The sequence below is a fragment of the Apium graveolens genome, chromosome 5 (assembly GCF_009905375.1).
Source record: "Apium graveolens cultivar Ventura chromosome 5, ASM990537v1, whole genome shotgun sequence".
NCBI classification, from domain to species: domain Eukaryota; kingdom Viridiplantae; phylum Streptophyta; class Magnoliopsida; order Apiales; family Apiaceae; genus Apium; species Apium graveolens.
In genome coordinates, this window is record NC_133651.1 from 151,971,489 (window position 1) to 151,986,043 (window position 14,555).

Sequence of the window (14,555 nt, forward strand, 5' to 3'; positions counted from 1 at the left end):
ATCTGAGATAAGGACCATGGTTTGATTAAAAAAGTCTTTGGCATTGTCAGTTTTAAGGATTTGAATATTCGTCTTGAATTGATTTTGAATCATGGCATGAAAATTTGGAAATATATGTTTTGTTTCAGATTTTTCTTTCATAAAAATAGTCCAACAAAATCGAGCATGGTCATCAACTAACAATAAAAACCATCGAGCACCAGTCACACTAGGGATATGGAATGGCCCCCAAATGTCACCGTGAATAAGAGAAAAAGGGTGACTTGGTTTGTATGATCTTGGTGAATATGTGTTTCGAGTGTGCTTTGCAAATTGACATATTTCACAATGAAACAAATACGGATTTTTATTGATGAATAAAGATGGATACAAACGTTTCAGATACAGAAAATTAGGATGACCTAGGCGAAAATGCAACATCATAATCTCACTTTCTTTATTCGATGGACCGACATACTTGAAACTATGACTCAGTGAACCTTGATGACTGGCTGGATGTATTGAAGGAGTATTGATATATAAGACATAAAGGCCCGCACAAAAATCTGCATTGCCAATAATTCTCCCTGAGCTCAAGTCCTAAAAAATACAAGACGAAGAAAGGAACTTAGTGGTACAATTGAGATCATGATTCAGTTTACTAACAGATATAAGATTGCAATCAAGTTCAAGTACAAATAAGACTATATTGAGAGTAAGAATATTTGAGAGACAAACGTTTCCTGTCCCTACCACTTTGGTGTGGGTACCATAAGAAATACATACTGTTTGAAGGCTGGTACAAGGGGAGTAAGTTGTGAAAAATGATCGGTCACCTGTCATATGGTCGGGGGCTCCCGAATCTACAATCCAAGATGATGAGGATGACTTGGCTGCATGAAGTGCAGAACTGTTGGAGGTTTGAGTGTGATAATTTCCCTTTTGTATGAGTTGCTGAAGAACTACTAACTGTTCCTTACTAAAAGGAGCAGATTTACTATGTTGAGATGCTCTAGAAATAACAAGATTTCCCCTTACCTCTGATCCTTGTTTGGCTTCCAATCAACAGGTTTTCCGTGCAATTTTTAGCATATTTCCTTTAAATGTCCCGGTCTTCGACAATGATCATACCAAGGGTGACCTTTTCTGCTCCTATTCTCATTATAGTTCTGAGAATTACTCCGAACAACAAAAGCACCTGAATGTAGATGGGCATCCTTGATCGTTGCAAAAGCTGGGATTTCAAGAATCAAAGAAGCTTGATGACCCAACATAACCCACTTGCGGCTCTCTTCTCTACGCACTTCTGAAAAAACCTCCCGCAGATTTGGTAAAGGCTTAGTACCAAGAATTCTACCCCTTACTTTATCGTGGGATTTGTCAAGTCCCATAAAAAATTTGAAGACCCGTTTGGTCTCCACGATCTTCTTAAAATATGCACGATCTTCAACACACTTCCATTCATGGACCTCGAATAAGTCTAGTTGTTGCCAGTAATGAGTAAGAGTTGTAAAATAGATCGTCATCGAGTTTTCTCTTTGACAAAGATCTCGAAGAGTATTCTCCATTTGAAAAAGCTCTGCTGTGTTTTCGCTACTTGAGAATGTTTCTTTTGCTGCTTCCCATATATCTTTTGCAGTGGTGTACAACAAAATTTTTTCTCCAATCTCAGTTGTCATGGAACTAATTAACCAGGACATAACCAGGTTGTTTTCTGACCTCCAGGTTCTGTATTCAACATCTTTTGAATCTGGTTTCTGTATATCACCAGTAAGATATTCATCTTTGTCTTGTCCGCTTATGAACATCATCATTGACTGAGACCATTGCAGGTAGTTATGGCCATTTAGTTCGTGAGAGGTGATTGGGACGAGGTTCGTTTCTGTGGTGGCAGGGGTAAGTTGAGAGGATGTGAGCCTGTTAGGAGAGGGAGTAGACATAAATGAATTCCCTGAGGTTTGATCGAATTCACCCATAAAGAGCTCACTTCAGTAATGATAAGGATATGAGTATTAGGTTGAAAAGATAGAAAGGATGGGTTCTTTTAACCTACAGATACCATGAAGCTTTATGAGATGTATTGAGAAATGCTTCATTTCTTATGAGAGGCTGAATACAAACATATATACAATAGTTCCTATACATCAGTGCCTTGACAGGCTCCTCAAAATCAGGATCTAAATGATTACAAATCTTTCATAATATAATTAATCTATATCACAGGTAACTAATCTCCTAGGAATAAATTTGTCAACAAGGTACAACTAATTATATGCCTAGTTTAATTTCCAACCAGCTATTATCTGCAACAGCTAATGTTATCTGTTATCTTCTGGCTATTGCCACATCTTCTCAACTGATTAATGCAGTTCTCGGCCTATACATATAATTAACTCAAAATTCTGAACATGGGAATCCAACTCAAAAGAGCAATCAGTGAATAAGTTGCAATGAGCTAGGATAATAAAGGACAAATGCTCCATGCTGCGTAAATATGACCAATATTTGGACAAGGAGTAAAATTAGATGGAAAATATATCAGCATTTGAAGGACTAAAGAATTTACTGCAGCATTTGCTATATGAAAACTTGCAACTTCGCAACATCTTGATTTGACTAGAAGGTTATGGAGACTATTTTTAACATAAATCGGTTTCTGCAAGGTGAATTCATACAACAAGCAAAATAATAGTAGTGATATGGATAGAAAATATATCCTAAAGACACATTAAATGTCGCATTAATTACACTAGGCCTTCTTGTCTAAAAGTCCAGTACAGGCCTGTCTGGTCCGAACTCATAGTAGGCTCAAGTTGGCCCATGTAGACAAGGCCCACTAGTTGAGGTTGTTGAGATCGCCAAGGTCAACGAACACAAGCTGTTCACGGACTAGGCCCAATACGGATGGAAGAGCAGAGATGTGTGTTCTAAACAAACTCAAAGTCCTACTCAGAAGGTTCTGGAACTCCTTCCTCAATAGGACTCCTAATCACCATCTAAGTTGGAGACTTGTCCACCAAGTCTCCCAACAAAAGTCTATCCCTAGACTCACTTCTATATAAAAGGCTCTAACCCTCAACCTAGAACTATATTTTTGGCTTGATTCTCTACAACACAGAGATACGTAGGCATCTTGCAAGGACCGATAGTCCCGAACGCAAGAGTAGCCATTAAAGCTCGAAGCTCACCAACCCTAGCATTAAATACTAAAGTAGTCAAGTTTTTATTCCATAATATTTGGCGCCGTCTATGGGAAGGCTACAACAACCATGGTGAATACACGGAGCAGAAACATTAGTGGAATATAAACTCCTGTTCCACCGCGAGCAATCGAATCAGTGGTGGAAGTACCACCACACTCAACTTATGCCTCCACCCAAGGAAGAACCCTGGTAGGGGCAACCGAGGCTCAGCCACAAGGGACAAATCCCCCGGCTCCTCAAGGGACGAATCCCCAACTTCAGCAGCTATATGCACCTGTAAACTCTCAACCCCTTGGGTATGAGTACTCGACAATTGTGACTACTAACCCCCCTTTATGGGATGCCTCTATACCCCGAAGTTGGAGGGAGTGGGCACTCTAATAAGGGTGAAGCACAAGGGAGGATGCCCCAATACATACGTGGCTTGGATCCTATTCCATAGGATCAAGAATTTTGTGGACCTTATACTGAAAGAGACTCCGAATCATCGGATGATGATGTTGCTCCAAGAAGGAGGCGTGTTGGAAAAGAGCCGATGGCTGATACTGAACAACGCTCCAGGAGCACTCAAAGGGTGAATCCCCAAGATGTTCAAGAGAGGATCAGGGCTCATGAAGCTGAGATCCAAAGGCTGAAGCGTGACTTGGAGACACAACTGAATTTAAGACCCCCACTGCTCCAAGACGGAAAGGTCCTCCCCCAATCATAAACCTGGATGGTCCAATACCAAGAATGGCAGTTTCCCCAAGGGCTGATTCAAGTGATCTTATGCCTCTAGGAGATCTTGATGATCCAAACCCACCAGTCACTGATGAGATAATGAATGCTCACATCTCAAGGAAGTTCAAGATGCCCACCATCAAAGCATACGATGGTACTGGAGACACTGCTAATCATGTTAGGACGTTCTCTAACGCCCTGTTGCTACAGCCCGTGAATGACGCTATTAAGTATCGGGACTTCCCTCAAACCCTATCGGGTATGGCTCAAAGGTGGTACAGTCATCTGCCCCTAGACTCTATTGGATCCTTTAAGGACTTGAGCCAAGCTTTTATCAAGTAATTCATAAGTGGCAGAGTGCACGAGAAGAGTTCAGCCTCTCTCATGGGCATAATCCAAGGAGCAAAGGAGTCCTTGAGAGAGTATCTGAATTGATTTACGAAGGAGGCTTTGAAGGTCCCTGATCTTGATGATAAGGTAGCTATGATAACCCTACAACAAGGGACTAGAGACGAGTTCTTTAAGATGTCACTAGCTAAGCGCTCTCCCGAAAGTATGTTGCAGCTCCAGGATAGAGCCAGAAAGTATATCAAGGTGGAGGAGAGTATAAAGAAGACAGCTGTGAATAATGAACCCACTGGGAACAAGAAGAGGAAGACGGATCAGGAGTATGACGTTAAGGATAAGTATCCACGAATTGGAAAAAGTTCCGACTCTTCGTCTTTTAAGAAGAATCAGCAACCAAGGTTTGCTGAGTATGCGAGGTTGAACGCTCCAAGGAGCCAAATCCTTATGGAAATTGAGAAGGACAAAGAGTTCAAATGGCGGAAGCCATTAAGGGGGACCCCGAGAAAAGAGATAAGAGTTGGTACTGCAGGTTTCACAAGGATGTCAGTCATGATACTGACGATTATAGGCAACTCAAGGATAAGATTGAGTATCTGATCCGAAGGGGAAAGTTTGGATGTTTCACCAAGGGTGAAGAGGCCGAAGGCCAAAAGAGAGATAATGATCGAAGAGATGGCGATCGGAGGGGTAACGACAGAGATCGCAACCCACAGCCCCGAGGGCCAGTAATGAATATGATCTTAGGAGGACCTACAACAGCTGGTACTACAAGGAACTCCCGAAAAGCTTATGCAAGAGAAGTAATGAGCATAGTTGGAGAGCCATCTAAGCGTTCTAAGTCAGAGATGACGCTTGAATTTGGTGACCCAGACCTTGAAGGTTTGAAATTTTCTCAGGATGATCCTCTGGTTATCACTCCAATAATTAGAAATTGTCCTGTTATGAGGGTCCTAGTGGACAATAGAGCTTCCGTGGACATTCAGTTCCATGACACATTCATAAGGATGGGCTATAATGATTCTCAGCTAACTCCATACGACGCACCTATCTACGGGTTTAACTATGTAAAATGCAAAGTCAAAGGAGCAATACAACTTCCCGTAACTATCGGGGAGGAGCCCAGGGAGGCCACGTAGATGTTGAATTTTCAGGTTGTCAAGGAAGCCTCTACTTATAATACTATCATGGGTAGAACAGGGATCCGTGCTTTTAAGGCTATACCCTCAACCTACCACATGGTACTGAAGTTTCCAACTAGGAATGGTGTTGGAGAAGTGAAAGGAGATCAGAAAATGGCCCGCAGTTGCTATGTTGCAGTACTTAGGCCCGATGGAACTGGGGGAAGGTCCTCCCCATAGAAGACATGGATGTCAGAGAGAATGATGAACTACGAGGGAAGCCAGCTGAGGAATTGGTCCCAATTCCCTTAGATATCTTAGACCCAGAGAAGGTCACGTACATTGGGCCATCTCTGGACAAGCCCTTGAAGGGCCGAATGACAACTTTCCTCCAAGAAAACAATGATGTACTTGCTTGGACAGCAGCTGATATGCCTGGGATTGACCCAATTTTATAACTCATAGGTTGAACGATGATCCAACTCGGAAGGCTGTAAAGCAAAAGAAGAGAATTTATGCCCTTGATAGGATGGAAGCCATTAAGCACGAGGTAGAGAATTTTATTAGAAGCTGGATTTATCAAGGAAATGCAATTCCCTGAATGGTTGGCCAACCCCGTAATGGTTAAGAAGGCCAATGGGAAGTGGATGATGTGCATTGACTTCACTAACTTGAATGATGCTTTTCCCAAGGACTGTTACCCCCTATCGAGGATTGATACCCTGATCGATGCCACTGCTGGACACTGAAAGAGATATGTCCTAAGTCCAATCATGTATGAGGATTTAAGAATAACTTTTATGTAATATGTTTTGATTTCATTGATATTAATAAAAGACTTATTTTGTTTTTATTGCGGGCCCTATCTATTTAAATGTTTAAATAAGATATACCACAATTTAGAGTAAAGTTTTTTATGGATTGTGATGAGATCATAATAATGAGACGTAAAAGATGATAACTCTAAACTTAAATAGTTCCTGGTCGTAGGATTACTAACTGGTAATTAATAATCCACAAAGATCGGTACATACTATGCTTGCTTCATTATGAAGGATGTATGTTCTCATAGACATTTGTGTGGTGACACTATAGCTAGTATGTAGGTGCTTATTATAGAATAAGTTCACTGAACATGACTCACACAGCTAAACAACTGATGGAGTTCACTCACGTGTCAGCAGTTCTTCACATAGTGATAGTTGTACAAATATCCTTACACTTGATGTCATCATAGTCATCTTGTGTACACTGAACTATGCTTTGGTTTAGTTCTTAGTCTCAAGGGATAATTATAAGGGCTCTACTGGGTATAGGAATTTGTACATGAAGATAGTGTATGATCAATAAAGGATCTAACCCTTCTAGTGTAGGAAGAGAATGTTCAATGCTGATCCACTTATGTTAGTTCAGGAATCTCTGGCCAGAGTGAATGAAATTAGAAAGGAGTTTCTAATTTACATTAAATAGAACTAAGCATAGTGAATGGGAAAGCAAGTGATTAAATAAGATAGGCTTGACACAAGTTCCATGCCTTGTATTTAATCGTGACATTGCAGGGTAGAAGGAATTAATTGTACGGTAACTACTCACTGAATATGTTCTTGGTATTCTAAGCAGTGAATTCGTATTATCCGGATAGTCGCGATATGCTGAGAAGTATCCCTCAAGATGTAGAATAAATATGATTAATTAATTAATCATATTTAATGAATTAGAGAATTTATATAAATAATGATAAAATAGTTTTATTATTATTTATTTCTACTACCGGCTTAATATTGAACCCACAGGGTCACACCATAAAAGAGAATGATTTAATGGTGGAGAAATTAATTAATAATGACTGATAATTATTTATTTATGAAATAAATAATTAATTGGCAAATTTAATAATTGATTAAATGATATTTAATTGATTATAAATTAATTAAGAAAAAGTTCTTAATATTATTAATTAAGAATTTAATTTTTGGAAATTAAATCAAGTGAGAGAATTATTTCTAAAGTGTTTAGAAAAAGGATTAATAATTAAAATGTATTTTAATTATTAGTGAGAATAATAAAGGGTTAATAATAATAATATTTTATGGGAAAATTTTCAGCTAAAAATTTTGCCTATAAATATACTATTATAGACCCTATTTTTGCCTCAACCAAAAAGATTTACAAAACCCTAATTCTCTCCATCTCCTCCTCCTTCATTACATCGTTTTCTTGGTGGATACCGGTGGAGTGCTTCACACTTGAGGAGCAGCTGCTAAGGATCTCCGTTCATCATTTTTGGATCGCCATTAAAGACCTCCATCTTTCCATTAACGTAAAGCTTCTTAAGGTAAACATACTGAACTACGAATTAAATATTATTTTTCGCATGGATCCTGCGGAGGGTTTCGTTTTGTTTTTAAGATTTAAATTTACGTTTTCGTTGCATTTATGTGCTAAAAACCCTTCAATGGCATCAGAGCTACTTGCGAAAAGTTTTTAATTCATTTATGTGTTTAACTGTTTTCGATATATGAGCATGTTCGTGATTCGCCAAGATTTGATGTTGATATAATATGCTTATATATATATGGTTTTTAATATATGATATTCATGTGAATTGTATAATCATAAGATGATTATGTAATCTGTATATATACTGATATATACATGATTTATATTTGTTCTAATTATGAGAATCATATTAGATACGGATTCTGAATTGGCTGCTGCAAATTTGCTGAAATCTGGGTCTGATGTCCGATTTACGCAAACACCCTATTCCATAGGTAAACGAGCGTCTGAACAAAACTGATAGCTAAAGCTATCAACGACTCGTCTGTAAGGCGTTTGACGTCGTTTACTGCCCGTAAACAGTGATTCTTTTTATTCTGATTTGATTCTGATTTTTTTGATTTTTGTCATATTTTCTTTTTATAATTAGATCATGGATAATATGATATGTTAAGATCAGATTATGTGTTTTAACATGCTTTTATGTGTTGTATGAGCATGGTGGATGGTTATGGCCTTTCGACCTTAGTGTAATGGTTTTGGTTTTGGTTTTAAATACGACTTGCATGACGTCAATCTTTGTAATCATAAATCTCGAATGTAACTCGAGTTATTCTTGTAAGTTCATTAGATTAGTTTTACTTTCAATCATGTAATGTAATTGAAGACTCAAGAAGGCTATCCAATGGAGTTGATACAAAGAAGAAGACGAGGCATACAAGAAGTCTAAACAAAGAAGAAGACTTATGTAATAAGTAGTTGTATTTATTTCCATCACCATATTAGATTGACCTTGATCTTTATCATGAGCTTGATAAAGATCACATAGGATGGGGCCAGAACCAAACACATTTACTTTATTGCACTTTACATTTACTTGTTTATTTAATTTTATATATGAGATATATGCCTATGTTTACCATGCGATGATAGATTTAGGTGAACTTATATAACACCCTCCAAATCCGGGGTATAGATTTGGGGCATTATTAACAACAATTACCAACTATACCTGCACAAGCGGAATATTAATATAATAATTACCCCGAACTATCACTACTCAGGATCTTTTAAGGGTTGAGGTTGGAAATAAGAATCATGCACTACACTTTATTACAAACCCAACTAAATAAAACCTGTCTCAAGAACTCTCTTTATTACAAAACTTTATTCTATCTACAGTTTCACTACGCAATCTTTTATTCAAACTACACAAAACTTTTATTCAACCCAACATTACTACTTATCCTGCTACACCTGATCTGGCAATTCAAAGCTCTCTTCGGGAATAGGAAGGAACACTCTTGGTATAAGAGGGTCCCGCTGCTTGACTCGCTTCTTGACTATGCGGGTCCTGATGGGTTTCATTCTCTACCTTAACTGTAAAACAATAGGAGTGACAATAAAAGAAATGAGCCAAAATTGCTCAACAAGCCTGCAACAATATATATATATATTATAAAGAGAGAGAAATAAATGAACCAAGAAGCTGCTGGTTTGAACAACCATCTGTATCTGTATATGATAATAATTTGCCAATACTGGCGAGTACCAAATGAACAAGACTGGAAACAAGAACCAACATATGCACTATAATCTGCTGATCAGTCAGAATATAGTGCGGATCTATACCCAACTGCATAGACCCAACCAACATAAGGAGTACTCAGGAAACTATGGCCTATTAATTAATGGTCTGGGAAAAACCCAGCCTTTATAGTAACCATCCAGTCCAAGGCTGAGCATCCGGAACAATCGGTATGCTATTGATATATCCCAACACCAGGATATACCAGAATATATGTAACAAGGGTAAAGGAATTGAAATATGAACAGGGAATTTCAATAAATTGGGTAAATCAAGAATTGAAATGAAATGGAACAAGTGATGATAAATGGGTAACAGTGTATATGAACAATAATTATCAAAGAGAATTGATACGATAGAAAGGAAATATAAATCACTATTCTGAATTTAGAATAGGGGAAAAACTTGCCTTGCGCGTACTTAACCTGGTTTAACTTACTGCCTTCTGACCCTAGCTTGCTCTGCCTTGCTAACACTGAACAAATCATGGAAAGATAGGTGTTTAGATAATTTACTACATACGTGTATCTTGAATTGATATCACGCAACCTTATCAGTCTACCCATGCGTTTCTATCTGACTCGCATATATATACATATATTTACACAACACATTTATGCACATAATCACATATAACACGTAACACATAAAGCACATAATTAATTTCTATATTTATAATTATTTTTAGAATCAATTCCGGGCTTATACCTGCATTACTAGTCGTATCTGATTTTATTATAATTTTTCGGGATTTATTCGGCTCAATTATATCCCTACTAGGACCTATGAACTATCAATTATCACCAAACCACTCTTTTTCAGAAGAAATTATAACTTACAACTATTTTTATTGGATTCGTCTCATTTTTCTGAGTCTAGAGGTCTTCGTTTCACTCAAATCGGACTAACGGTTGAATTGTTATGAATTAAACACTGATAATTTAATTTATTATTCATTATAAATAATTATTACAACCTTTTAAATCCTAAAATAATTTTTACATAATTATTTAAGAAAAATCAAAGTCAAAAATAATTTTTTTATAATTTTTTGAGTTAAAATGAAGAAGTTACGATTTATTGAAAATTATGTGATTAATTATTGAAATAATTAATCATTTAATAAATAAATAACTAATAAATAATTAATAGATAATTATTTACTAATTTAAAATAATTAATCCCTAATTATTAGGATTAATCACAATTTATTATAATATTTATAACTTATCGATATTTATTCGATTAGATCGATTATTTACAAATAATCAATCGATTTTATTAACGGATACGCTATTTATCGAATATCTACTATGTGCTCGAATTATAATCTAACTCAACGATTAATTACTCGTATAAATACGAGCTACTCGCAATCCTCATATAATTATCGAACTTATTACATTATTACTGAAACTTATACGATTCGTTAATCCATTAATTATCGGTATTTAATTATACGATACAAATAATCACTACAATATTATTCGAATAACTATCGCTCGAATAATAATTCTCATTATCGAATTATTACTCGTAATAATAACTAATTATCGAATTATTAATAATATTATTTAATTATTTTTAATCCTTATTTATTAATTAATTACCTAATTATTAATTAATTACCTAATTATTAATTAATTAGATAACTAATAAATAATTAGATAAATAATTAAATAATTAATTAAATAATTAAATTCGAATTTATAAATCAATAAAATAATTTAGAAATTAATAATACTATTTTTCAGAATATAAAACTAATTTTTAATTAATTATTAGAATTTTTAAAATGATTTTCTGATTTATAAAATATAAATTAAATAATAGAAAATCCAGAAACAAAAATCTGGAAATGGTTTCAGGGTTGAGGGGATCAAACCCGGGTCGAAACCGGGTTGCAACCGGGTCGTCCCCAACCCAAACGGGTCGGGAAGAACACCGGCCAAGAACCCAGAACCCGACGCCGGTGTTTGATTCCGGCGGCCTTGAATCGAACAAACGAACCATGAAGGGACCTCGCTTCCTTGCGTTTTCGACCAAGAACAACACCAAAGCAACGTACCGTCCTTCCTCCTTCTCCCTTCATCGTTCTACAGCCGGAAACACAAAGAAGACCGCCGCGGCGGCGGTTCTCCGGCGACGTCAAAGACAACACCAAATCGCATGAAACCTGTGCCGTTCGACTCCCTATCCGACGATCTAAACGTCTATACTAACAGAATCATCAAACAACTACTCAATCACAAAAACCCGAATTCAAGAATAAACCCGAAAATAATAAAATTAAATTCAAGTAATCCAACAACAAAATCATGTACATAATCAGAAACTACGATTCTTGGGCTTCAATTTGACTACTTACACTTCGATTTCTGACACCGGAATCACGTTCAAAAGTCCGATTGATTCTGCTGCTGTTCTTCACAAAAACCCTAACCCTAATTCCCTTTTTCTTTTTCTTTTTATTTTCTGATTTTTAAGTATAATTAACTGATTTAATTAATAGTAATTCAGGTATTTATATTTATGAAAATAATACCCCTAAGTAAAATTAAGGGTCTAATTACACTCCTAATAAAAATATTTGGCCCCAATTTTTATAATTTTTTGGGTATTAATAATGAATTTTTAAATATCCAATAAATACAAAATAAATACTAAAAATTCCCAAAAATTGTGAAAAATACAAAAATACAAAGAAAAATGATATATGATAATTTCATAATCATATAAAAACAAAAATGTGATTTTTGTGGGGTTTTTGGTACCCGAAGGGGTCCGGAAAAGTCGTTTTTCGCGAAAAAGGTCAATTTGTAAAACGTCTAGGGGTTCAGAATAGCTATACGGTATAGGGCATTTTTGGCAAAATAGGGCCAATGATTTTGTTTGAAATACGGGCTTTTAAAACATAGTTTTGAGCTGTACAGGTTTTGATATAATATATATAACTGACGATAGAACGCTCAATAAATATCTAAAACACGTTTGGATCAAAACAACCAACACATAACACATAGCAGTTAAGGTTCAACGACTTAACACATTTAATCACATAATAATACTCATAATTATTATTATTATAATATAATACAAGCGTAATTCCTCGGTCGTTACATTCTCCCCCCCTTAACAAGATTCTGTCCTCAGAATCTAATTATGCAAATAACTGAGGATACTTTTCTAGCATTTCACTTTCAAGCTCCCAGGTTGATTCTTCAACCACTGGGTTTCTCCATAAAACTCTCACTAATGACACAGACTTATTTCTTAATACCCTCTCTTGCCTATCTAGAATTCTTATTGGCTGTTCTACATATGACAAATCTACCTGAAGTTCTACTGGTTCATACTCTATTACATGTCTTGTATCCGGATTATACCTCTTAAGCATAGATACATGAAATACGTTGTGAATGTGCTGCATATGGGGTGGTAGAGCTAACTCGTACGCAACCTTCCCAATTTTCTTCAAAATCTCAAATGGTCCAACGTATCGTGGCTTCAATTTCCCTTTATTGCCAAATCTGGTCAATCCTTTCCATGGCGATATTTTGAGCAATACGTGTTCTCCTTCCTGATAGTCCATATCCTTCCTGGCTTGGTTTGCATATCTGCTTTGTCTGTTTTGTGCTGCCTCGATTCGTTTTCGAATAAGATTAATCTTTTCTTTTGTCTGCTGAATTAATTCTGGACCCAAAATCTTGCGTTCTCCAACTTCATCCCAGTGCACGGGTGATCTGCATTTCCTCCCATATAATGCTTCATACGGTGGCATTCCAATACTGGCGTGATAGCTATTATTATAAGAAAATTCCACTAGGGGTAAATGTTCATCCCAACTGCCTTCAAAATCGATCGCACAAACTCGTAGCATGTCTTCAATCGTTTGAATTGTCCTTTCACTTTGGCCTTCAGTTTGCGGATGATAAGCTGTACTCATATTCAACTTCGTTCCTAGACATTCTTGGAATTGTCTCCAAAATCTTGAATTGAAACGAGGATCTCGATCCGATACAATTGATACTGGTACTCCATGATGCATCACAATTTCTTTGAGATACATGTGCACTAATTTGTCGAGCGAAAATCTTTCATTAATTGGTAGAAAATGTGCCGACTTCGTAAGTCTGTCAATGATTACCCATATCGCATCATGATTTGCCCTAGTCCTCGGTAGTCCTACCACAAAATCCATCGCTAGATGTTCCCATTTCCATTCTGGAATGTCTAATGGTTGCAATAACCCACTCGAACGTTGGTGTTCTGCTTTAACTCGCTGGCATGTGTAGCATTTACTCACCCATTCTGCTATCTCCTTCTTCATATTCGGCCACCAAAAGTTTTTCTTCAAATCGTGATACATTTTCGTGCTTCCTGGATGAATGGAATACTTCAAATTGTGCGCATCTCGCATAACTTCTTCTTTTAATTCTGCCACGTTAGGGATCCAGATTCTTGACGCAAAACGTAAAATTCCTTCATTATCTTTCTGAGTTGTAATCTCTTCTCCTGTTAAGTTGTCGTCTTGACTCATCACTTCTTCTTGACAATGGCGAATCTTTTCCAGCAATTCTGGTTGGAAAGTCATAGCGTAGATAGTTTCTACCGATTCATTAGGAATACGAATTTCGATTTCCAATTTGTCGAATTCCCTGGCCAATTCTTCGCATGAAGTCAACCGATTCAATCTTTCTTTTCTGCTTAGCGCATCTGCTACAACATTTGCTTTTCCTGGATGATAACTGATTGTAACATCGTAATCTTTAATCAATTCCAACCATCGACGTTGTCGCATGTTTAGTTCCTTTTGCGTGAAGATATACTTCAGACTTTTATGATCCGTGTAGATTCCACATTTTTCACCGTACAGATAATGTCTCCACAGCTTCAATGCAAATACAATTGCTGCTAATTCCAGATCATGCGTAGGATATTTCTGTTCATGGGGTTTAAGTTGTCTCGACGCATATGCAATGACGTTACCATGTTGCATTAACACACATCCTAAACCACGATATGAAGCGTCACTGTAGATAACAAAATTTCCTTGCTCGTCTGGCAATACTAATACTGGTGCCGTCATCAACCGATTCT

The 14,555-nt window shown here is 36.7% G+C and overlaps 2 protein-coding genes across 2 annotated transcripts; one reads left to right on the forward strand and one right to left on the reverse strand.

Moving 5' to 3' along the window:
• Window positions 1–1,064: 1,064 nt before the first annotated feature.
• Window positions 1,065–1,955, reverse strand: LOC141660440 (uncharacterized). Its single transcript, XM_074467421.1, has one exon. It carries the CDS (start codon window positions 1,953–1,955, stop codon window positions 1,065–1,067), a length of 891 nt encoding a protein of 296 aa, XP_074323522.1.
• Window positions 1,956–4,723: 2,768 nt separating this feature from the next.
• Window positions 4,724–5,386, forward strand: LOC141660441 (uncharacterized). The gene has a single exon (XM_074467423.1). It carries the CDS (start codon window positions 4,724–4,726, stop codon window positions 5,384–5,386), a length of 663 nt encoding a protein of 220 aa, XP_074323524.1.
• Window positions 5,387–14,555: the final 9,169 nt, after the last annotated feature.